The 25533-nt window shown below is 37.7% G+C and overlaps 1 protein-coding gene across 3 annotated transcripts in view; it reads left to right on the top strand.

Moving 5' to 3' along the window:
* The window catches only part of erc2 (ELKS/RAB6-interacting/CAST family member 2), a 122238-nt gene that overhangs the window by 30665 nt on the left and 66040 nt on the right, over positions 1–25533 (top strand). For 2 of the 3 annotated variants that reach the window (XM_051675684.1, XM_051675683.1), the window contains exon 3: positions 19933–19959. The exons of the other annotated variant lie outside the window; for it this stretch is intronic. In XM_051675684.1, the coding sequence (XP_051531644.1) occupies positions 19933–19959 (27 nt within the window). The remainder of the gene's footprint in view (positions 1–19932; positions 19960–25533) is intronic. 3 annotated transcript variants of the gene reach the window in all.

The following is a 25533-nucleotide window of genomic DNA, read 5'->3' as shown; positions in this document are numbered from 1 at the left end:
GAATGCCTTTCTGAGTTCACCGTGAACACGCACAAACTCTGAGTTTCAAACTCTTGGTTGAGTGAACTAACCCCGCCCAGGTGTTCTGGAACCAACATACCCAGAGTAAGCAAGGAATGGGTTAATCAACCGAGAGTTCAGGGTATATGTGACGGTAAGTTAACCCTGCTTTCTGGAATACACCCCTGATCCTTCATCACAGGGTGCTTACCTGGATCTTCAAGTGGACTTGGGAAGCTCTTACGTCCAAATTTGCCATTTGTTTTCACGACATGACACACGTTCAAGTCAGAAACAAAATATGGAAGAAGCCAAATTAAAACAAATACTCAATAAACAACAGCAAAAACTTTTTGTTTTTGTGGTTGTACCAGTGGATAAGCATAATTGAATACACCTGCAGCACTTTTACATGGCCTATGGAATTTATTAATGCATGGTATCTTACAAATTATTAATTTGCTTAAAACAAACTGGAAAGAGTCATTAGTTTTACATTAGTTGACTATAATATCATTAATAACAAATTAATATTACTGAAATAAAGCACTGAAATTGAAACAATTTAGCAAAATCAGTACTTTTTATCATATTTCATGTCAACATGCCCCTTCCAACAATTCAACTCACAACTTGGGGTATCATCTAGAATTCTAAGTTTCCCAAGTGTAAATACGACTTTGCTTGGTCAATCATGTGCTCGGAACTCGTAATTAAGATTTTTCCGACTCCACTCAAAGGCCACATGTTCAAAACTGAAAGTAGCTGCCTTCATGAGGTCAAGTGTGTTTATAATGAAATAGTTTAAGCTAATGAACACATTTTACTTACATAAAATAGTGGGCTCCAAAAGCCTGAAACCACTAGGAGAAAATGGTTGTGATATGCTTTTTTTTTTTTTTTTGTTACAAATGATATTTTCAGCTTAACAATTTGACTGACAATGTGTGAGTTTAATTGAAATATTTTAGAATTTCCTTTCCTTTAATAGCAGCATGCACTCCAGCTGGCTTGGACTCTGTAAGTTTATGCAAAGCCTAATGATCCATGTGATCCCACTATGACTTGAGAATGTTCCAAAGAGCATCTTGTGTGCTTAGATGGAAGCAAGGGAATTTGACCTTGTGTACAAAGGTTTAACATGGTCAATGCCACAAATCATAAAATTAATTAGTGACGTAAAAACAATACTCACTTTACCTAATTTTACCTCTTTGTTTTACATTTTTCAAAAGCCTAAACATTCTTTTTATTTTCAGGTTTAAATTAAGAATAAATAAATAAATAAAAACCCAGATTTTCAATGTGGTCTTAGACTTTTGTACCCCATTGTAGCTCTGGAAAGTGTTGCTTTTGACTTTTCTTGTAAATCTTGTAAGTTCTGGTCAGTAGGTCGAGGAAAAATTGGCATTGATCGAAATAGACAGGACAAACTCTTGATCCTAATCTAGTTCTTCTAAACCACTCCTCTCCTCTTGGATTGGATTTCCCTTCTACCTTGGAGATGATGTTAATAGTTTGGTTTTGATGAATGAATTCTCACCTGTGATCAGGACAGACCTGTTGGGTGGATTGTGCTTTGTGCTATAATGGCTCTTTTGTAGTTCAGTTCTCAGCTTGTAGAGATGAATGGTTGTGAGAATGCCCTTGGGCATTGTGGGCTAGTTTAGCTCCTGAGCGAAGAGCTGAGGTGTGTGTGACGGCTTGGTTCAAACAGGCAGCAACATTTTTGGCGTATCGGACTCAGACCTATTTAAAATCTGATCCAAACCACATCAATATGTACTGTAGTTTAAAACTGAATAATAATACTATGTGTTTGGAATGAATTTTGGTCTGAACAATCAGATTGTTTTTGTGTTTCCTGCAACCTCTTTAAGGTCTTTTTACACTTTCCCTCCCTCAATCTCTCGATTGCCTCCTCCATTTCTATCACTGTCTGAAAGAAAGCCAAAAAAAGCAATTTTTTCCCATTGAAACACATGTTTTCACTACTGTAAAGTGGCATCACTGACGGAGTGGAAAGATATTCAACTTATCATAATTGAATTCATTGTTGATTATTTTCATCATTGATTTTTATTATTTTAGTGATATTTAGATTTTATGAATTAATTGTTGCAGCCAACTGAAAGCTTAGGCATGTGGCCAATCAAGTTGTTCAAATGCTTAATTCACAACGAGTTTCAATGTATTAATTAAATGAAAAAATGTGCTGCAATTAAAAAATATATATTGATGGATTTCATTTAACTTAACTACAAAACATATTTGCTGAAATTCCACTGTCACAAGTATAACACATTCTTTCTTTGTTGTAGAGTGTGTTATCTCCGACCTCTCCAGCACTCTTAAACAATTTAGCAGCTGAGACCAAGTCTTAACACTTATGAACCTTTATGAATCACACTTATTCTTAAGTCTAAGAATAAGAGTAAAATGACATAAGTTATTAAGAAGTTATTAGAGGAATACAATGCTTCAAAATGTATTCTAATGAACAAATTTAGTGATTTAAACCCAAATAATAATATCGCACAGTTGTGTGGTTGGAACTACAGCTCTTTACCTATGGTTAGAAGCATAGTTTCTTGTTAGTTTGCTATGTGGACATCATTTGACTTCACTAAGGCTTCTATATTTTCCATTCCATGTATATCTTTCATGCTGTCAACACTTTGACTACGTTTACATGCATTTAAGAAAATTACTTTTCTGGGGTTTTGCAGAAAGTGGCGTTCTGAAACATCACATACACAGGGCTTGACATTAAGTATTGTCATGTGCATGTCCATTGGTCAGTCACTTTTCCAAGTAAAAAAGTTACTTGTCCGGAGACAAAAACAAAAGAAAGGATGTAAGGAAAAAAAAGAAAACCTCGAAAACCTTTTTATTAAAGGGTCAAAATGAACTAACTAAATCACACAAATTTGCTGGGAATAAAATACTCAAATACTTAGTGCCCTGTTTGGGCCACTGGAAGGCACCCGGCTGAAAAGCCATTACAGGGCAGTAAGCTGTCAGAGCCAAAGCTTTGGATTTAGACCAATTAACTCTGTATCCCAAGAACTTATAAAAGGAATTAATAATTCCGTGGAGGCAAGGCATAGATCTAGTAGGGTCGGAGACGAATAATAAAATATCATATGCATAAAGCAAAAGATTATGCGCCACACCTCCTGCCACCACCCCTGGAAAATCCTCCTCCTTTCTTATCGCTGCTGCTAATGGTTCCAGGGTAAGACAGAACAATAATGAGGAAAGAGGGCAACCCTGCCGGGTTTCCCTATCCAGAGTAAAATAATTTGAAATCAATCCATTCGTTTGTGTTTTTGGGTGTCTATAAAGTAACTTAATCCAACCAATAAAAGTATTCCCAAACCCGTACATTTCCAAAATCTTAAAAAGATAATCACATTCTACCATATCAAATGCCTTTTCGGCATCAAGTGAGATGGTAGCGACCGGAGTCTGATCATTCGCCACTGACCACATGATATTGACGAAACACCTAATGTTATCATAAGAGCTATGGCCCCGAATAAACCCCTCCTGATCTATATGTATAAGAGATGTCATAACTTAATCGGTTAGCCAATATTTTTGACAATATTTTAACGTCTAGCTGGATCAAGGAAATTGGACGGTAACTCTTACACTTGGATCTTTGTCCTTTTTAAGAATCAGACTGATCCGGGCTTGCTTCATGGTTGGTGGAAGCTTTCCATTTTTTAATGATTCCGTATAAACTTCTAGCAAAAGTGGAGCCAGTTCTGTGGCATAAGATCTAAAAAACTCAGCGGCAAAGCCATCTGGACCCGGAGCCTTTGCCTGTAGGCAAGGCCTTAATTACCTCGCCAAGCTCCTCCAAGGTTATCTCAGAATCAAGAGAATTTTTTTGCTCAGCGTCAGTTTAGGAAGTTCTAATGGTTCCACAAAGTTTCTAATATCCTCATCAGACGAAGATGTGGAACTATAGAGATCAAGATAGAATTCTTTAAAAGCATTATTAATATCAATGACTGAGGTAAATATTTTACCACCAGCAGATTTCACTGAGGGAATGGTAGAAAAAGACTCTCTCTGTTTTATATATCTAGCCAGAAGTTTTCCTGCCTTGTCTACTGACTCAAAGTATGACTGTTTTGCCCTGAATAGCCAAAACTCCACCTTCTGCGACAAAATAGTATTATATCTGTATTTCAATCAGGTGAATTCTCTGAGGCCATCAGATGGCATTCGGTGCTCTGGTTTATGACATTAATAGTGTTAAAACTAGCAAAGTGTGCAGAGCTCGCCTTTCACACGTCCAAACCTCGCATGGCGTCACGTGACTCTCCTTTATCAATCTTAGTTACAAAAAAATAAAAATACAATTGTTTATTGTTAGTTCATAGTGCGTGAATTAATGTTAACATATACAACTTTTTATTTGAATGTATGAAAATGTATTAATATACTGTTTGTTGGAATTAACATTAACCAAGATTAATAAATTATATAAAAGTGGTGTTTATTTGTCACAGTTAATCACCGTTATGTTTTCAAGGACTCTTATTTTGTATGGTTTTTGTCCTCTGTCTTTAGTTTCCCCCTGAACTACGTTTCCTATGATCCTTTGCCCTCATCAGAGCCATGTGTTCCCCATCTTTGTTCCCAGGTGTTCTGTGTTTGGTCATCACCCTAGTTTGTATAAATACCCTTTAGTTTCTATCATGCTTTGTCAGTTCTTGAAGTTCGCTTGTTGATTGCTTCCTGAATATCTGTCAGTTTACTTATATGTTTATGTGTAGTTTAGAGTTATTTGGTTCTTTGTGTTCTCCTCGTTGTTTTATATCTTCATCATTATCTTCATTAAAAGCCTGCGAATAGATCCTTGCCTCTCATTTCTACTACACAATCGTGACATTATTGTTAGTTCATGTTAACTGATGTAGTTAACTAACGTTAAAGTGTTACCAAATTTCGGAATGGGAAACACCAAAGTCTAATGTAGAGGAAAACCCATCTATTGTATTGCAGTGCAATGCATATGTCGCATTACACAGTAATGCAGCTTTCCTGTCTTCAGCAGCTTTCTTGTATTAAATGGCTTTCTGGTGTAAATTAGATTTTATAATTAAATACTCCTGGAAGTTATTACTCTACCCCCTGCGTAATGTCATTAACGACAGCTCTACATTGTTGAACCAATGTGGTTTGAATGATGGATGTGCGACATAGTTACTACGGTTTCGGGAAACAGTTGTGACTAGCTAGTTCCTCATGATATGTAAAAATTCTATGCATCATGATGCATTACAATATCTTAATTGGATTGCAATTGAATTGGATTGTGCCTATCGCATGAGACTGAGCATGGCCATGAGACCAACAATTTGCGTGTTGACTTTCAATCTCTCACACAACATAGAAGCACTGACAACATCGTGAAACGACGATCCCAGAATTTGTGCTTATTTAAAGGACCTACTTGTTCATTATTAAACTGTTGGACATAAAATGAATGCACAAATAAATAAATAAAAATAGGGATACAAGGATCTAAAGTGTTGATACAATATCCTAAATATTGCAGTACTTACGTAACTTAGGCTATCTTTGATTACATTCATTCATTCATGTTCAAACCGATTGCTAAAAAATCAAACAGCCTTAATTATTAATTAATAATTAGTGTTTTTTTTCTTCCTCTTCATTGTCATTGAGAGCAGCAGATAACACTAAATACAAATGGATGAATAAAAATTACATTTGCAAGGGGAAAATGTGTCCCCGGGGGAATCAGAGGACATAAGCAAAACAATGCTAAGTAATTTACTAGTGTAGATTTGAAAGAGAGGAGAAATGCAGTTATAATTACCACCCTTTTAAGAATAACGAAACTATGTGTCAGTGTGTGTGTGTGTGTGTTTGTGGTTGTGTATGAACACAGATTGCGGTTATTGATCTTCAGTATGTACTGCTAATCACTGCCTTCAAACTGTCAGACAATGTGTGTGTATGCGTCCTAGCATACAGCCGTGATAATCCCTGAAGTGCTTGGTGGCTCCTAAAGATCAGCCATCCACATCCTACATATAGCTTACTCATTTTCACTCTCTTTTCATTGTGCTCCACCATTTCAGTCACAAATGAACCAAATCTGTTTAGCATGTCTGTGTAGATGCCACACAGGTTGGATATGGTGTATCAGCGTCACACCGTAAGAGGAAAACAAAATGTTGTCTGTCAGAACTGCATTATGCACTGTGTATCAATCACAGTATCACAGGGTTACAGTTTGCAACTTTCCAAGCTTTACAAATTTGCTGACAGAACTTAAAGTATAACATCATTCTGACTTGAACAAAATATTTGTTTGAAAATATTCACTACTCATAAAAAGCAGCAGTAATACCACCGTAAATACCTGGTAGATCTTCTGCATGTATCTGCTCTTTTGCTTCAATGTAGATTTTGGCCAGCAGGATTTTTCTTAGAGCAAGCTCACGCACCTCTGGCGCAATACTGACGTAGCCCTCCATGATGCACTGGCCTCAGCTGACAGTTGATAAATGGATTCGGTCAATTTCATCACATAACTGCAAATAGTTGATAGCAAGGGAAAGTTAATCATTCACATTAACTTATTAAAAGGGTCATACCAGTCTTAGAGGAATAGTTCACTCAACAATTAAAATGATGTCCTAACTCATCCTTATGTTGCTCCAAACCCGTATACCTTTTTCTTCTGTGGAACACAAAAGATGAATGTTTGAAGTCTTCATAGAGTTTATTGACCAGCATGTAAGTTGAGAGTGATTCAAAAAAGACAAAAACAAAACAAAACATAAAACCACAGTAAAATTAATCAATGCTACTCAGTATATTTAAAGTTTGGTCACAAAACCAGTGAGGTTTTCAGCACTTTATTGCTTTAATTTTTCAGTGAATAATGACTTGGAATACAGTGAACAATTCATATAAAATACTTTTACTGCAGTTTATTGTGTTTTTTTTTTTTTTTTTTTTTTTTCAAGCTTGAAAACTGTTTTCTTGCATTATGGCAAATAAACACTGCAAAAAAAAAAAAAAAAAAAATTCACCTTTTGTTTTACATGGAAGAAAAAAGTATGTGGGTTTGAAATAGGAATGCCCCGATACCATTTTTTCTCTTACGATCCGATTCCGATATCGGAAATCTCAGTATCGGCCGATACCGATCCCAAGCTGATACCAGTGTTGTTTTTTTTGCATAATCAGTTTAGAATATCTTTACATTATTGTGTGGAACTAATTGGGAGTACTCTTTAATATGTAAAGAAACACAAACCTCTTACTACACATTGTTTCAATATAAATGTATAGCTTATTAAGAAACACTTTTATTATTAACTGGTATACTGGATAATGTAGCAGCAAAATTAACAGTAATTCCAGTATAAGTCTTCACTAGAAAAGAAAGCAGTGTTTTTTTTTTTTTTTCAAATGTTTCAACTTACATCTGGACTTTAAAGGATTCAGATCTCTTTTTTTGTTCAATTTAGTTGTAAGACATCAGTCCACTTTTCATTCACACAGTTAGTTTTTGGAATCCATTCAACTTAAATATTGTTATAAATTGTAAACAAATACTAATGATGACAATAATAATAATAATACATTGTTATTAATATTATTATTATTGACTTTTAATTTTAAATACAACAGTAATATATTTAAATCGTGCACTTTTTAAACCCTCACGCTTTTATTTTGACATTCTAAACTCTCCAGGAAGTCCTGTATGTGTCTGTTTGTAGGCAAGTTCACAGTAGTTTAATTCACTTCTTATTCAAATTCTGGTAAAATGCACCTCCGGTGCCTTTCTAAATGCATATTATAAGTGATCCGAACTATTGAGCATCTACATCTGAGATGCTGTTCTTGAGTAGAGCTCAAATATTGCGCACGGCTGTGAAGGCTAAAAATAGCCACGAGTGCATCACCAGCCTGTACGTGAGTTTGTGTCAACAGAGTAGCACCATTCACTAACACACTGGTGCTGTGCATACTATATATTTACTTATTAAACACAGCCTTCAAGTGGCTTTGAATAAAATGCATGAGTCATATGAACTGCTTTAATGGTGTTTTTGTGGTTCATTTATGTCATTTTTCGAGCTTGACAGTAATGAACATGACTAACACACAGTATCGGATTTGGATCGGGCTCGTCGGACCGATACCCGATCTGTCTAAAAGCTTCAGTATCGGAGCCGATACCAATCCAGGTATCAGATCGGTGCATCACTAGTTTGAAATGACATTAGGATAAATAATTACAGAATTTTCCTATTTGTGTTAACTATTCAACAACTTTTTAGCAATATAAAATATAAAAATGCCCAAGTGACGCAAAATTCTGTGTCCCTCTCATTTCCCCCTTTGTCTTTACAATGTAGTTCTAACCTACTGTTCCAGGTGCTACACTGAAATCAAACATGTATTTTAAAGGGATAGTTCACCCAACAATGAAAATTCTCTCATTATTTACTCACACTCATGATATCCCAGGTGTGTATGTCTTTCTTCAGCAGAACACATTTGAAGAAAAATAGAAAATATCTTAGCTCAGTAGGTCCTTAAAATGCAAGTGAATGGAGAGTTATCTTTTGAAACTCCAAAAATCATAGACAGTCAGCATAAACGTCATCAATACAACTCCAGCGCTTAAATTAATGTCTTCTAAAGCGATACGATCACTTTTGGTACAAAAAAAGAAAAATATTTAAGTACTTTTGAACTAAAATCCAACACTTCGAGTTCAAGCGGTCTCTCATGTGACGTATTCGCATTGCCATGACATAATCTCACGTTCTCCACTCAGTTGAGACATCCAGGATAAGCACACAAACTGCCTGTGATTTTTGGGGCTTCAAAAGAGAAATTTCCAATCACTTGCATTTTAAGGACCTGCTGAGCTAAGATATTTTTCTGTTTTTCTTTAAATGTGTTCTGCTGAAGAAAGAAAGACATACACACCTGGGATATCATAAGGGTGAGTAAATAATAAGAGACATTTCATTTTTGAGTGAACAATCCCTTTAAGCTGAGAATTTACATAAAATTCTCTGTGATATAACTTACACTGGAGAGTTTTTGTCCACCACAGTCATTTCATCTTCTGTCTCCCTTCTCTACCTTGTAAAAGTTTGCTGCATCTGGTCTTGTATTTAATAACCAAGGTGTCTGGTAGCATCTTGCCAAACAGCACATGCAAGACATTTGATTACCCCTCAATAGAAGATGCATCCTCATCAATGAGAGCAAACTCCTGTTGGAGCCAAATAAAAAGTGCAGAGAAAAAATACTTGTTCATTAGACAAATGCACAAACACAATCTTTCTCATCATACGCAGATATGAAGAGTATCACTGCTGTCACTGCTTTGAAACGTTATTTATTGTGAAAAGCGCTATACAAATAAAAATTATGACTTCAAATATATTTCCTGTAAAAACATAATTGTGCACTTAGTTGGCCAGTTAATGTGTTATACTATAGAAATCCACTCACCCCTTACACAGATCTGTGACAGGCTCTTTACAGTTTCTTCAGACTGTATGTCTGTGCCCAAATTTCTCCTTTACTCCTCACCTCCTCAAGTATCAGAGGTACATGCTCTACTCTGAATTTGTACTTAAGGTATTGGTGCCAAGTATGCTAATACAAACTGAGGCTGAGCAAGCAAAAGTGTAACAAATTAACACTGTTTTTGGGCATTCAGAATTAAAGCTGGCATCTTTCCAACTGTAATCACGCATATTTAAGATGATATTATTGCTTGTGAACTGAAAACCATCATATATGATACACACTCGCTGTACAACGCGCAAAGTAGCAGCTCTCTGGAGTGGTGAGTGGCATTCGGCGGATTTCTCTGCGCCAGTTAACACGTACCGTTTACATTACAAGATGCTGAATATGTGGCGCAAGGAAACAGTTCGACGGACAAAACTTTTTAATAAAGAAAACATGAGAAAAAAACTTCTTGATCAGGGCTCCAGACTGCGACTAAAACGGTCGCACATGTGACCAAATTTAATTGATTACGACAATAATTTAAAATCTAGTCGCCATTGGCTACAGTCGGGTTGTGTGCGTTCATATGCATCTTCGTCACATATCATCTTGTGAGTTATTGTATAAATCTTTATAGCATGCACCAGTGTGCCGCTTTTCACCCTTTCTGTTCGTTATGAGCTCGCTGCAACGCGCGAGAGTTGTGACCAAATGACCAAACACGAGAGCGTCGTGACCAAATGACTCTTTTGAACCGGGTCTTTTTTCAAGAATCACCCAAAAAGAACTGAGGGTTTGAACTCGTTAGCAGTTTGAATCAGAGTCACTTTCTCAGTGAATCAGCCATCAGTGTGTTCATAAATGCTGTGTCTCGTTTCGAAGGCTGCGTGCTAGGTTGGACGTGTCCTTTGAAGGCTGCAGTATACTGAGCGTCCTCTTTTAAACAAGCCTCGTTTAAACGAGACGGCCTTCATAAGACAAACGGAAACAGAACATAACATGGTTGCTATGCCAGCACGCCACTCTTTAACAAGCGCGAGCGCTTTGAGTGAGAAGGGAACAAAGTCCCTTTAGAAGGGAATGTATGAGGTACAATTTAGGAGAGTTATGACGATGTAAAGAGAAAAGAAAACAGATTTTACAGGTGTACGTTTAGTCTAATACTTTATTTGAATTTTATATTAATATAATTCTACATATTATATACTCTGCACCCATCTACTGAGGTACTTCAACTTGGGAATTAACAATACTTGCGTTTGAACATCATATTTACAGGCAAATTGGCGTCATTTTTTTTAGACATTTCCGTTGAAGCAAAGAATTGTGGGTTGTGAGTGCCCACGAAGGATACACCTCTTGCATCCTCCAAATCCCCGTGAAAGAAGGTCGCATTCGAAGGCTGCATTCGAAGCATCCTACTTGCTTTTCTGAAATGAGACAGCCTTGATGACGTATGCAGCCGACAAATGTGACCTCCGGAGGATGCAGCCTTCCAAATGAGACACAGCCTGGGAGCGCTGACATTTCAAAATAAGAGTCCCATGTGTATTTCGGACTTCTTTATAAATTAAAAGTCCCATATTGTGTACCATTATTGATTGAGATTGGAGTAGCACAATAAACTGCATCTGGGATTTCATTCAATTTGCACTCTTGTAGTCTCTGTGTCTGACTAGGCAATATTTTAAAACAATTAGAATTATATGTACAGTATATATGTATAATTAAGCTTTTGACAATTGAGGGACTTGTACACAACTATTACACAAGGTGCAAACATTCATTGATGCTCAAGAAGACAACACACTACTGTATGCATACTATATGTAAATATCTGTAATGTAGATTCTGAAGACCAGTACTAAATAAAAAAAAATCTTTTACATCTTATATTTGTATAAATTATGAAAGGGGTGTGAACATATATGAGACAAAAGGGAATGCAAACTTGCGCATCTTCTCAACTATACTGTTTATTAAACCTCCGATTAATGGGTTATGGGCTGTCTTCCTTTTCTTTGGCTTTCTATCTTGTTTTGAACAGCAATCTAAATCGAGAAAATCTGTGATTTGGCTACTAGAAACAGCCATTTGGCTCCTTAATGTTTCAGTTCAGGAGCCAATGGCTCCTAAGTCATTTTTTTTAATCTGGAGCCCTGTTGATGTGTGGTAACCATGGTATAAGCGGAATGATTATCTCGAACGTTGAATTATTGAAAATGTGTGCAAACCTGAGGTGTAACGGCCACAACTATGGGGTGCGTATTAATTGTCAATAATCCGATGGTACATCGTCAATTATTCCGTACAAAGATTTAATAGGAAAACAATTGGTTGGATTTTGTCGGGATGGCAAATCTGGTTAGCACGCGAACACGTCAACGGCCCCATCAACGACTGCCTAAAGGTGAATGTTATTGCCCACAAGCACATAAAAATTGGACAAATAGACAAAATACCAGCAATCTGAACAACACTTAAAGTTAAACGTACCTTTGAATTTCTGTGCTTCTTCAGTGACTTGCAGACTAGTTTCTTTTAACTTGAGAAGATCCTTCGTCAACAGTCAGTCAGAGATCCATCGTGTCCTGAGTGCAAACGGAGTGCCGTTCCATCCCAAACTTCCCGCGCACAGAGCAAGGCGATGCAATCACATTTGACGAATTTTAATAAAGCCATACAAATAACATGCTGCAGCTCCTCAGTTGCTCTTGTTTAGTTTTTACACAGTAGTAGACTATATAAGAATTTAAGCTCCTCACTGAAGATAAACTGAATTTTAATTATGTTATTTAAAGTAAAAATCCAGACCATTAAACAGCTCTTGTTTATTTTATATGGTTTAAAATGGCATTTTTCTAAACCTGTTAGTGATTTAATTTCATGAATTTGTTTAATATTAAAATATTGATGCTCTAAATATAAACACTATAGAATCCAGAAACATGGTCAGACATGGATTAAGTGTTTGTTTTTTTCACCTCTTGTGGATGCCACAGACCAGTGAACAGTAACTATTTTACTGTACAACATTTAAGTTTATGTTGGTATTGTATGATTTGCAATTGTGTGTTCATTGAATTGTTGAGATCACGTTCGGGAGAATGCACAAAGTGAATTTCATGCACTTGCAGGGTATGGCAGCCTTGAGCCACCCCATCCCCCCAAAAAATAATTTGGTCACACTATTTTGTACCTCTATTTGGGGAAATGGCACAGACAAGGAACCTTTGTTGGTTGAAAATGTATTTGTACTTATCTATCCCTAAAGGGTACATATTAGTAACTTAAGGTGTAACTATGACCCATTGAGGGTACAACCAAATAAATTGTACCCTATGTGATCACAAATGTACCCTGACCATACCCTTTTTTCTGACAGTGTACTACCATGGTATATGTTCAAAAAAAGCATGGCATTACCATGGTACCATGTCCAAAAAGCTACAGTATGGTATTACTATAGTATTTTTTTATTTATTTTTTTGCTAGTGAAGGGTAAAGCCACAAGGTGTTTTGAGTGGATTTTTGTTCTCTTAGATGTGTTAAAGGAATAGTTCATCCAAAAATGGAAATTCTGTCATTAATTACCCACCCTTATGTTTCTCCAAACTCCTTTTTTATTTATTTATTTTGTTAAATCTTCACGTCTTTTCGACATATAATAACCAAACTCATTGTTTTTTGTGTCATGATGACGTTGTGAAGTTTGGTCAATAGACGCACTAGAACAAATGAGGTTTGATGATATTTGGCATCTTGCCATATTTGATTTGGGTGCTGTAAAAATGTACATGTATACGTTGATTTATTAAATTTGATAGTGCATAATAACTTAAATTGCTTCATAAGATCTTTAAAATAGTGGTCGAGCCATATTAATTACTTTTATGGTTTTTATTTATTTTTTAAAAATTGTTTTGGACTTTTGGTAGCTTGACAGCCCAGAGTCACTATTCATTTTCATTATGTGGCAAAAAGACATGTGAAAAAAATAAATAAAATTAATAAAACAAATCCCTGTGACCAGGAGGAGGGCGTGGCTAGCGCTGAGTCAACTAATCAGCAGGAGAGAGAAATAAAGGGAAGCCGGAGACGCCAGTTCGGGAGAGAGAGAGAGGCACATGTGGCCGCTGTGTGTGTGTGTTTGTGTGTGTGTCCATGTGTTTGTGTTTAAATTGATTTAAGTTCATTTATGACATTAAAACTTACGTTGACTGTTCAGCCGATTCCCGCCTCCTCCTTGCCCATCCTTTACCTGTTACATTCCCTTTGTGTTTCACGGAAGAAAGAAAGCCATATGGTTTTGGAGCCACATTACAGTGAATAAATAATGACAGAATTTTTATTTTTGGGTGAACTATCCTTTTAAACACAAACATATGGAATGCAGAGGAATACATGTTAAGACATTCCTTCAAAAATGACAAATTGAATGAAATATTGCTTCTCTTGGATGTATGATGCTGAAACATTTGTGATCGTGAAGGGGGGTAATGGGTAATGAGAGAGAGGGAGGAAGTGATGCTGGCTGCATCGGGAATATTCCCACTGCAAGCTTTTTTCAGAGTGATGACACCTCTCCCTTTATCACTCGCTGCCGCATGGAACACATGCCTGTCCATGCTTCAGTGTATCCGAGAGCTCATCAAACACACACACACACACACACACACACACACACACACACACACACACAGGATTAGCTGAACACTTCTGAATGACTCAGCTAAGTTGTAGCAGACCTCACGCTTTTAAATGTATAGAAAACCATACATGCATATCAACAGGGGTTGGGAGCAACAGATACACTTACATGTAATTACGTCATGTATTTATAATGCAAAATATGGGTAACTATTCCATTATAGACACAATCAGTGGTCAACATTTTTTGAGACGAAAATGCCCTTTAAATGTTTTCTAGTCATATTGATATACAGTATTTTAGTCAATTTTACTATAACTAAAATGGAATAAATTTATTGTTGACTAAAATGGCATTTTATTTGACTCTAATGTGCAAAATGACAAAAACATTTCTCAAAATGTAACCAAACTGTTTCAAAACATTTTGCAAAACGTATAAACATTTAATTATAAAAAAATGTTTTATCAAACATACTGAAAAATATTATTTTTAATTCAAGTTGTTAATGTATCGTTAATATCTTGCATTATAATTATAAATATAATTTTTTCGTCAACAGTATGTTTTGAATTAAAATCGTTTGATGATTGTAATGATGTGTCTTTTTTGTCTCGTCTTCATTATTGTTGACAGAATCAAAAAAGTCTTCGTTAACAGATTAACACAGGTCACATTTTAAACTGTTGGTAATATACAGTTAAATGAAAAAAAAATGTATATTACTATATTATTACTACTTAATTTTATTTCTTTTATTTTTTTTATTTGTTATTATTCAGTGAATCCAGTTGAAAAAGAAATATCCAATGTAGCAAATAGGTGTAGGCGATGACTCAAAAGGCACGAGAAAAAAAAATGACGAAGTATTAAGTAGTCTATCAAAATATTTTTACAAATGAAATTTTATAGCATGCATTCTGTAATCTGTTGTGGAATACATGTTAAAGGCAACCACCCATCCCTTAATATACAGTGACCCTGAAAAGTAGTTGGCCCCTTAAGCCACACTTCAATATATTTGACTGTCATTGCATTAAATAACACAATATCAAACCAAGTGACTGCAAATAGAAAATAATCCTCGACATTTTCTCAGAACTAACTTTAATTTTCTGAGCCATTTTGACATAGCTTTTAACCAAATGTTGTCAAGGTGATTTTTAGTGGATATATAAATTCATCCCCCTCATGTTCACACAGGTGAAGTTCAGCACATTAACTATGGACATGTTCCACTAACGTTGGACAACCAGAAAGTGTTCAGATATTTTACATTCTTAATTTTAAACAGTTTTATCATTTAAAACCTTGTTTTGCTTGAAAAGTGTGCTTGTGCTGTCTTTCTTTATAATAAATGCCACTTTTATATTTTGTAAGCTAATGTGAGGGCATTCGTGTATTTTTAAATGTGGCTTCAGTACCCAAATAATTCTTAGAGCCACTGTAGATCTGAACGTAAGGAAGGAGTTTCTTCTGGCCAACATTTTGTAACCCAGGGGTTGTGCGAACTGTTGTAATTATGAAAATGGAATGATTGGACCGTTTCCTCAAAGTCGTTGCCAACCAAGACAGATTATTGATTCAAAACGGAAAGAGAAGGCGGAGACGATGAGGAATTGGGAAGGAGGCAGACAGACAAATGTCCTGTGTCCTTAATGAACTTCCTGACCGAAGGAACACAATCTGTGTTTAGGACAGGGGATAGAGCTACTGAAATAGCGAGTTTATTAAAATGACAATTTTCATTTGCTTAGGTTTATTTCACTCTAGTCTCCTCTGTTTTGGTGTTCTTTTGATGTGTTTGAATTTGTGTACAGTATGTTTGCAGTCGTGCGTGAATGTGTGTGTGTGTAAGCAGTCCAAATTAATTTGCTAATGTGCCTGCAGTAAAGGCAGACGACTCCCTACAGCTGCATTAGATTCTTTAAGAGGTAATGAATGCAGAGAGAGCAAACCATCAGCACTGACTCATAAAAGGCCAATTAGCCATATTTGTCATCCCCTATGTAAAATAAACATAACATTCTTTGTTTATTTCACTCAGATTAAAGACATATTTTAATTCAGTGTTTCCATATTTCTATATAGCCATAGTTGTAAACATAATATTTTATTAACACCATATTGGTATCTCACAAAATCTGTCAAGAATATGTCCGTGTCATATTTTGCCATAAAGTAAAAAAAAAAAAGAAAAAAGAAAAGAAATAGGAAATTTTATGTTGCTCAAAGAAAATTTAGTCTATTTTAGGACAAAATTCTTCAAAATTCTATATTACTGCAAGGCAAAAGAAAAAAGTACCCGATGTGTTTATGGTGTGTGTGTGGCTCTATGTGGAAAGAATGTATAATGGAAGAAGTGTACCAGCCCAAAACAGCATTTCTTACATAAGAAAGTGGCAATTGATCTGGAACTAAGACAGGCTGCTCACATTTGTACTGTTTGTCTCAGAAACAGCACTGCCCCCTGCTAGTCAAAACAAGCCATTACAATTTCATGATACATATACTGTAAATCAACTACACTACATGCCAGAGTACAGGGTATTTGTCCTCTGTTTAGTATCTGAACTCCTTCCAGAAGGTGTTTCCACACTTCCATTTGATTTTATGGCTTCCTTTGGTCTTTGTGACCATTTATGAGATGTGTGTATGTAGTAGGATGAGACCGGTCAGACATGTTTCTCAGCAATATATGGACACAATGTGCAGCCTTTAACTAGTGTAACTGACAGATATTTAACAAATAAATGGGCTAAATAACCTTTTATTGCATGAAACTATCATTGAGCATCTTTACATGCACAGTAATGTGACTCAAAAATGAATGAATGAATGAATGAATGAACGTTACATTTATATAACGCTTTTCTGACACTACACTCAAAGCGCTTTACGCAGTGAACAGGGGAATCTCCTCAACCACCACCAGTGTGCAGCATCCACCTGGATGATGTGACGGCAGCCATAGTGCGTCAGTACACTCACCACACACCAGCTATTGGTGGAGAGGCGAGAGTAGAGTTATGGAGCCAGTTAATGGATGGGGATTATTAGGAAGCCATGATTGATAAGGGCCAATAGGGGAATTTGGCCAGGACACTGGGGTTATACCCCTACTCTTTTCGAGAAGTGTCCTTCTCATATTCAGATCAGTATATTCAAGAAAACCGACAAAGTAAGGAGCCTGCGTTTACATGAGATTTGAAATAATCATATTATTCCCTGCTTTTAAAGTCATTTACATATATATTTAGTCATTCAGCAGACACTATTATCCAAAGTGACTTACAAAATAAGGAACATAAGCAATTTGTCATACAAAAGACAACAGTAGTTCTAATCGCAGCTGGGGTAGTATAGAAATTAGTCAAGTCATGTCATTTTTATTTGTATAGCACTTTTCACAACACATCGTTTCAAAGTAGCTTTACAGAAAATCATGCATTAACAAAAAATGAAACTGTAATATCTATAAAGTCTTAGAGTGATCATTGTGTAGTTTGATTAAATATGATTGTAAATTGTGTATAAAAATTAAATAATTAAATAATAATTAGTATTTAGGAACACAAAACTCCAGAAAAAAACCTTGGGAGAAACCAGGCTCACTGTGGGGGCCAGTTCCCCTCTGGCTAACCAGCATGAATATAATGGCAATATTAGTTATTTATGTGCAGTGCAGGTCATGGTTTAAGATTAGTAAACTAAATAAGTGTTAAGGTCTAGTGTTTAAAAAAAAAAGATTTTTTATGAACTGTAAGATTCATGACTAATGTATTTGAAGTCCATCCTGGATTAACTGCAGAAGTTCACATAGATGCATTGTCCTTGTTAGTTGGCTGATGAAGGCTTTTGTTGGCAATTAAATGATAGTCTATGTATTCCATTTCAAGAGTGTAGTCCATCAACAGACAAAGGTGATGCAGGCAGAGATCAATGTCAAGATCGCAGTTCAACCGGCAGGTAATTTCGGTGAGGTTCGGTGGGTCCATCCTAAATCCAAGGTACAGGCAGTGGCATATGAAGTATCCGATGTCTTATATATATATGTGTGTGTGTCTTCAGCTGTTGTTGAGGACGTCTCAACAGATTGTGCGGGGGTTGGACATGCATTCCACCACTGAGGTACAGAGAATGTGAATGATTGACTTTGTGCCTCATTGCAATGGAACCACCAGGTGTTGCTCATTCTTTGATCGCAGGGAGCGAGAGGGGACATAGACTTGGAGTAGTGAGTTGAAGTAAGAGTGTGCTGTTCCATCGGCTGTCCTAAAGGCCTAAGTTAAATCCTGGAATTTGATGCAGGCAGCTACAGGTAGCCAGTGTAATGAGATCAAGATGGGAGTGGCATTCTTAACCAACTGCAGTGGCTAAATTGTGCTACTGGGGAGGCCGGCCAGCAGAGCATTGCAGTAGTCAAGTCTTGATATGACAAGAGCTTGGACCAGGAGCAGCGTAGCATATTCAGACAGGAAATGTCTGATTTTCCTGATGTTGTAAAGCACATACTGTACCTGGAAGACAGTTTAGTTGGTCATCAAACACCACTCCCAGGTTTCTGGCTGTCCTTGTTGGTGTTAGGATTGTACAAACAAGATGAATTTTGAGATTGTGTTCAACAGATGGGTTGGCAGGTCAAAATGTAAACAGTCATGAACACAACTTGCACACACTGAATAAGCCGGTAGGAAGCCGGTACAACATGATCACACAGGAAGTTGGCATATTGTTTCCGAGAGTTCCAGTACCATAGGATCGGCCATATTATGCCGAATCACTGACAAGTGCCTTCTCATTTCAGACATTTTTTGCATCAGCTCAAGCATGTTTACCTCCCGTTGTGGCGTGACCGTAAGTGTGTTGCATCAGCAGAATGGGAGACCCATGTTGCATTTCAGTTGAATTTTTCCCTCTATCATTACATTTTGACTCCACTGATGGTTAGGTTTGGGTTTGGGGGTAGACTTTATAAAATATGCAATCTTCTTCACTATATTACATCCTGTACAGCTAAAAATAACTTGCTTCACAACTCGCTTTTGTGGACATTTCACCTGGAAAATGGAGCTCACACGTGTCCATACACCAAACAACACCTACCGCTTTTGCCGCCGGGGACATTTCGGTAAATACAGACCAATTTTAGCTAAAGAAAAGTCAACCTACTGTTTCAGATTTCACTGTGAGATCAGTCTGGCCGGTAAAGGTGTTTACATGCAACCCGAAATCGGGGTAGGTAAAATCTACTTGTGCTAATCATTTTTTGATCAAACCGTTTTATGATCCATTAATGATCTTACCTGCAAAAGGAAAATCATTTAAGGCTTTTACATGACCTTACACATTGTCAGATTATTAAGCATAATCAGTTTAATAATGTGTATTTAAACACACTCATAGTCCTACCAAAAAAGCATAATAATGGAACATCTAAACATCTTAAGGATGTTAAGGTATTTTCATTAGAAATTAAGATAAACATAATGAAGATGAAGAAAAATATTTCTTGCATAGTCAGTTGTTGTACATTTATCCTGTCTGATCTATGGTTTATAGTATTATGTGTGTAAAATGGCTCATTATTGTTTGAAATTGAATTATAGTATTGATTTATGTCCTCTGTCATTGCTCTGTCCATCTCTTTCTGCTGTTTTGTGTTATGATGTCACTCTGCACTCACCCTCTTGCGTTTCATTGTCTCTGTTTTGTTGCACCCCACAATCATGCAGCACCTGTTGGACGACAGGAGAACAAAGGTTTGTTGTCATGTTCGCCACCGCTAGTGTGTGCAGAACATGGTATCACACGGCCAATGTGAAGTGTGTCTCTGATCTTTACACGGATCCAGATTTTCCACTAATCCTAGATTAAAAATTTCCAGGTTTTCTTTGTGTGTTGTTCCAAGTTACCAGGGTGCACAGTACATACAGTTGAAGTCAGAAGTTTACATACACTTAAGTTTAAGTCATTAAAACTCTTTTTTAACCACTCCACAGATTTCATATTAGCAAACTATAGTTTTGGCAAGTTGTTTAGGACATCTGCTTTGGGCATGACATGAGTAATTTTTCCAACAATTGTTTACAGACAGATTGTTTCAATTTTAATTAACTATATCACAATTCCAGTGGGTCAGAAGTTTACATACACTAAGTTAACTGTGCCTTTTAGCAGCTTGGAAAATTCCAGAAAATGATGTCAAGCCTTTAGGCAATTAGCTTCTGATAGGCTAATTGGAGTCACTTGGAGTCACTTACACAATTGGAGTGTACCTGTGGATGTATTTTAAGGCCTACCTTCAAACTCAGTGCCTCTTTGCCTGACATCATGGGAAAATCAAAGGAAATCATCCAAGGCCACAAAATTGTGGACCTCCACAAGTCTGGTTCATCCTTTTGAGCAATTTCCAAACGACTGAAGGTACCACACTCATCAGCACAAAGAATAGTATGCAAGTATATACACCATGGGACCACGCAGCCATCATACCGCTCAGGAATGAGACGCATTCTGTCTCCTAGAGATGAACATAGTTTGGTGCAAAAAGTGCAAATCAATCCCAGAACAACAGCAATGGACCTTGTGATGATGCTGGAGGAAACAGGTAGACAAGTATCTATATCCACAGTAAAATGAGACCTATATCAACATAACCTTAAAGGCTGCTCAGCAAGGAAGAAGCCACTGCTCCAAAACCGCCATAAAAAAGCCAGACTACAGTTTGCAAGTGCACTTGGGGACAAAGATCTTACATTTTGGAGAAATATCCTCTGGTCTGATGAAACAAATATTGAACTGTTTGGCTATCGTTATGTTTGGAGGAAAAGGGTGAGGCTTGCAAGCCGAAGGACACCATCCCAACCTTGAAGTATGGGGGTGGGAACATCAAGTTGTGGGGGTGCTTTGCTGCAGGAGGGACTGATGCATTTCACAAAATAGATGGCATCATGGGGAAGGAAAATTCTGTGGATGTATTCAAGCAATATCTCAAGACATCAGCCAGGAAGTTAAATCTCGGTCACAAATGGGTCTTCCAAATGGACAATGACCCCAAGCATACCTCCAAAGTTGTGGCAAAATGGCTTAAGGGCAACAAAGTCAAGGTATTGGAGTGGCCATCACAAAGCCCTGACCTCAATCCAATAGAAAATTTGTGGGCAGAACTGAAAAAGCATGTGCGAGCAAGGAGGCCTACAAACCTGACTCAGTTACACCAGTTCTGTCTGGAGGAATGGGCCAAAATTCCAGCAACTTACTGTGAGAAGCTTGTGGAAGGCTACCCAAAATGTTTGACCCAAGTTAAACAATTTAAAGGCAATGCTACCAAATACTAACAAAGTGTAGGTAAACTTATGACCCACTGGGAATGTGATAAAAGAAATAAAATCTGAAATAAATCATTCTCTCTACCATTATTCTGACATTTCACATTCTAAAAATAAATTAGTGCTCCTAACTGACCTAAGAAAGGGAATGTTTTCTACGATTAAATGTCAGGAATTGTGAAAAACCGAGTTTAAATATTTTTGGCTAAGGTGAATGTAAACTTCTGTCTTCAACTGTATTTACTGCATATACTGTATATTCTAATATTAGCCTTTTTTTTAAATTATTGGGATTTGTCTGATTAGGACAGATTTTAGAGGTAGATAATATCAGAGTCTATTTTACTGTATAATCTTTTCTATGCCAGGCCTCATGCTAAAGAGTAACTAAACAGTTATCAATTTTTTCTACTCTATGTTGTATTTTGATTAAACATGCATGCATTACTTTATCATGCAGAATTCTTAATTGTATCTGTTGTGTGAATGCTGTTTACAAAAACATGTAAAACTCTATAGTTTTGCATTCTCTCACAAAAAGTTTTGCGTTCCCTTGCAATACTTTGCATTTCCTCACAATACTTTACGAAAATTAACCATAGTTTTACTACAGTTACCATATCTTAACCATGATATGTGTAGACCATGGTAATATTACGGGAAACCAAAACTACAGTAATACAAATTGTGATCATTCTGCCAAAAACATGGTTACAATAGTTTTACTATAGTAACAGCACAGTAAATTTGATACATGTACCTTGGTTATAAAACAATTCATAAAAAAATAAAATAAAAAAAAACAGGCCCTTATGAAAACACGGTGTCTATCTAGTAAACTGCACTAAACATTACTGTTGTAACCATATTTTTATTTTTATTTTTATTAGAAACCATGGTTAAAAAAACATGGTGCATGTAACACAGATAAACCATGGTGTTACTATAGTAAAACTGCAGTAATCATGGATTTGGCAAAAATATTAGATTATTGTTATTATAAATTTGGTTTTCCTATTGGCATACTACACATAATGGTTAAAATATGGTTACTATCATAAAACCATGGTAAATTTACAAATACCATGGTTGAACTATGGGTAAGACTTAATGTGAGGGAAATGCCAAATCCATGGTTACTGCAGTTTTACTATAGTAACACCATGTTAGCAAAACTACTTGTGAGGGAACGTGAGAGAAAGCAAATGATTGCAAGGGAATGCAAAACTTAATGTGAGGGAACACAAAACTAATTGTGAGGGAACGCAAACTGTTGCGAGGGAACACAAAACTTAATGTGAGGTAATGCAAAGCTTAATGTGAAGGAACACAAAATTAATTTTGAGGGAACGCAAACTATTGTGAGGGAATAATAAACTAATTGTTATGAATGCAAACTATTGCCAGGGAACACAACTTTTGTGAGAGAATGCAAAACTATTGCTGGGGAACACAAAACGTATTATGAGGGAAAGCAAACTGTTGTGAGGGAACACAAAATATGTAGTAAGGGAATGCAAAACTATGATTCGGGAACGCAAAACTAATTGTGAGGGAACGCAAAACTTAATGTGAGGTAACAAAAAACGTAATGTGAGGGAATGCAAAACTTCATGTGAGGGAATGCAAAACTTATTGCGAGGGAACGCAAAACTTAATGTGAGGGAACACAAATGATTGCGAGGGAATGCAAAACTAATTGTGAGGGAACGCAAAACTTAATGTGAGGGAACGCAAAACATAATGTGAGGGAATGCAAATGATTGCGAGGGAATGCAAAACTAATTTTGAGGGAATGCAAAACTACTTGTGAGGGAACGCAAAACTTAATGTAAGGGAATGCAAAACAATGGAACGCAAAACTAATTGTGAGGGAATGCAAACTGTTGCAAGGGAATGCAAAACTACTTGTGAGGGAACGCAAAACTTAATGTAAGGGAATGCAAAACTAATTGTGAGAGAACGCAAAACTTAATGTGAGGGAACACAAACTAATGCAAGGGAATGCAAAACTAATTTTGAGGGAACAAACTTTGAGAGGGAATACAAAACTTAATGTGAGGGAACGCAAAACGAATTGTGAGGGAACGCAAAACTTAATGTGAGGGAACGCAAACTGTTGTGAGGGAACAAAACTAATTGTGAGGGAACGCAAACTATTGAGAGGGAATGCAAAACTAATTGTGAGAGAACACAAATTTAATGTGAGGGACCGCAAAACTTAATGTGAGGGAATGCAAACTATTGGGAGGGAACGCAAAACTTAATGGGAGGGAATGCAAAACTTAATGTGAGGGAACGCAAAACTTAGTGTGAGGGAACATAGACAATTGCGAGGGAACAACTTTTTATGAAAAAATGCGAACTTTTGCGAGGGAACAAAGGTTTTTGAGAGAACACAAAACGTCCTGGTTACTTTCGTAACCTCCGTTCCCTGATGGATGGAACGAGATGTTGTGTCGAAGTAGTGACACTAGGGGTCACTCTTGGGAGCCCCAAACACCTCTGCTTTTTGTAAAAAGGCCAATGGGAATTGGCGGAATTGCATGCCACTCCCCCGGACATACGGGTATAAAAGAAGCTGGTATGCAACCACTCATTCAGGTTTTGTGCTGAGGAGCCGAGACAAGGTCCCGGCCATTTCAGCGGGTAGTTCAGCGTTGTGGCAAGAGGGACACAATGTCTCGTTCCCTCCATCAGGGAACGGAGGTTACGAAAGTAACCAGGACGTTCCCTATCTGTCACTCACTCGACGTTGTGTCGATGTGACACTAGGGGTCCCTATACAAAACGCCACAACTAGCTGAACTGTGTTACGTGGACTGGCAGTGCGAGACGGGCAGATCACTGCGCACCAGGCCGTCACGTATCCTCCTCCAATGCTCTTATGAGCGTCGAACGGTCCTTCAGGAACAAGTTGACTGCCCAACAACTAGGGACAGGCTAGCCCAGCCGTGGCCTCTTTTCCTCTTTTTCTCCCCAAAAAGAGTGGAATTTGTCGGGGGGGGGTGTCACTCCCAAGGGGAAGACACCGCGGAGACCACACCACGCCCAGAGGTGGGGGGGGGGTATTTTGAGTGGAAATACATCACATGGTCTTACCGAGTCTTGTCGGAAATATGTCATGTGGAGAAGTCGCATGGTAGGTCCTACCCGAGGGGGGAGGAGTTTCTACAAGCATGGTGACCGGGGCAGAGGCTCGTAATGCCATGGGGGCGGCACGTCCTGAGCGTGATATGCCATCACGATGGCGTCAATGACCCAGTGGGCGATCCTCTGTTTGGAGACAGCGCTTCCTTTCCGCTGTCCACCAAAGCAGACAAAGAGCTGCTTGGAGCTTCTAAAGCTCTGCGTGCGATCCAAATAGGTGCGTAAAGCACAGCAACACCAAAGCTGGGTGTGCCTCCTGGGGCAGTGCTTGCAGGTTCACCACCTGATCCCTAAATGGGGTTGTGGGAACCTTGGGCACATAGCCCGGTCGGGGTCTCAGGATCACGTGAGAGTAGCCCGGACCGAACTCCAGGCACGTTTCGCTGACAGAGAACGCCTGCATGTTCCCTACCCTCTTGATGGAAGTGAGCACAGTCAGGAGGGCAGTTTTCAAAGAGAGTGCCTTAAGCTCAGCTGACTCCAGGGGCTTGAAAGGGGGCTCCCCGTAGAGCCGAAGTACTACAGAGAGGTCCCATGAGGGGATGAGACGCGGTCTGAAGGGATTCAACCTCCTAGCGCCTCTCAGGAACCTGATGATCAGGTCGTGCTTCCCTAAGGACTTACCGTCCACTGTGTCGTGGTGTACCGCTATAGTGGCTACATACACCTTCAAGGTGGAGGGGGACAGCCGCCCCTCAAGCCTCTCCTGCAGGAAGGAAAGCACCGATCCGACTGTGCATTTCTGGGGGTCTTCACGTTGGGAAGAACACCACTTAGCGAACAGATGCCACTTCAAAGCATACAGGCGCCTCGTAGAGGGAGCCCTAGCCTGAGTGATCGTGTCTATCACCATGG

The sequence above is a fragment of the Myxocyprinus asiaticus genome, chromosome 37 (genome assembly GCF_019703515.2).
Source record: "Myxocyprinus asiaticus isolate MX2 ecotype Aquarium Trade chromosome 37, UBuf_Myxa_2, whole genome shotgun sequence".
In the NCBI taxonomy this organism is placed as follows: domain Eukaryota; kingdom Metazoa; phylum Chordata; class Actinopteri; order Cypriniformes; family Catostomidae; genus Myxocyprinus; species Myxocyprinus asiaticus.
The sequence above is the reverse complement of the archived record's forward strand: the minus strand, read 5'-3'. Positions and strand labels throughout refer to the sequence as shown.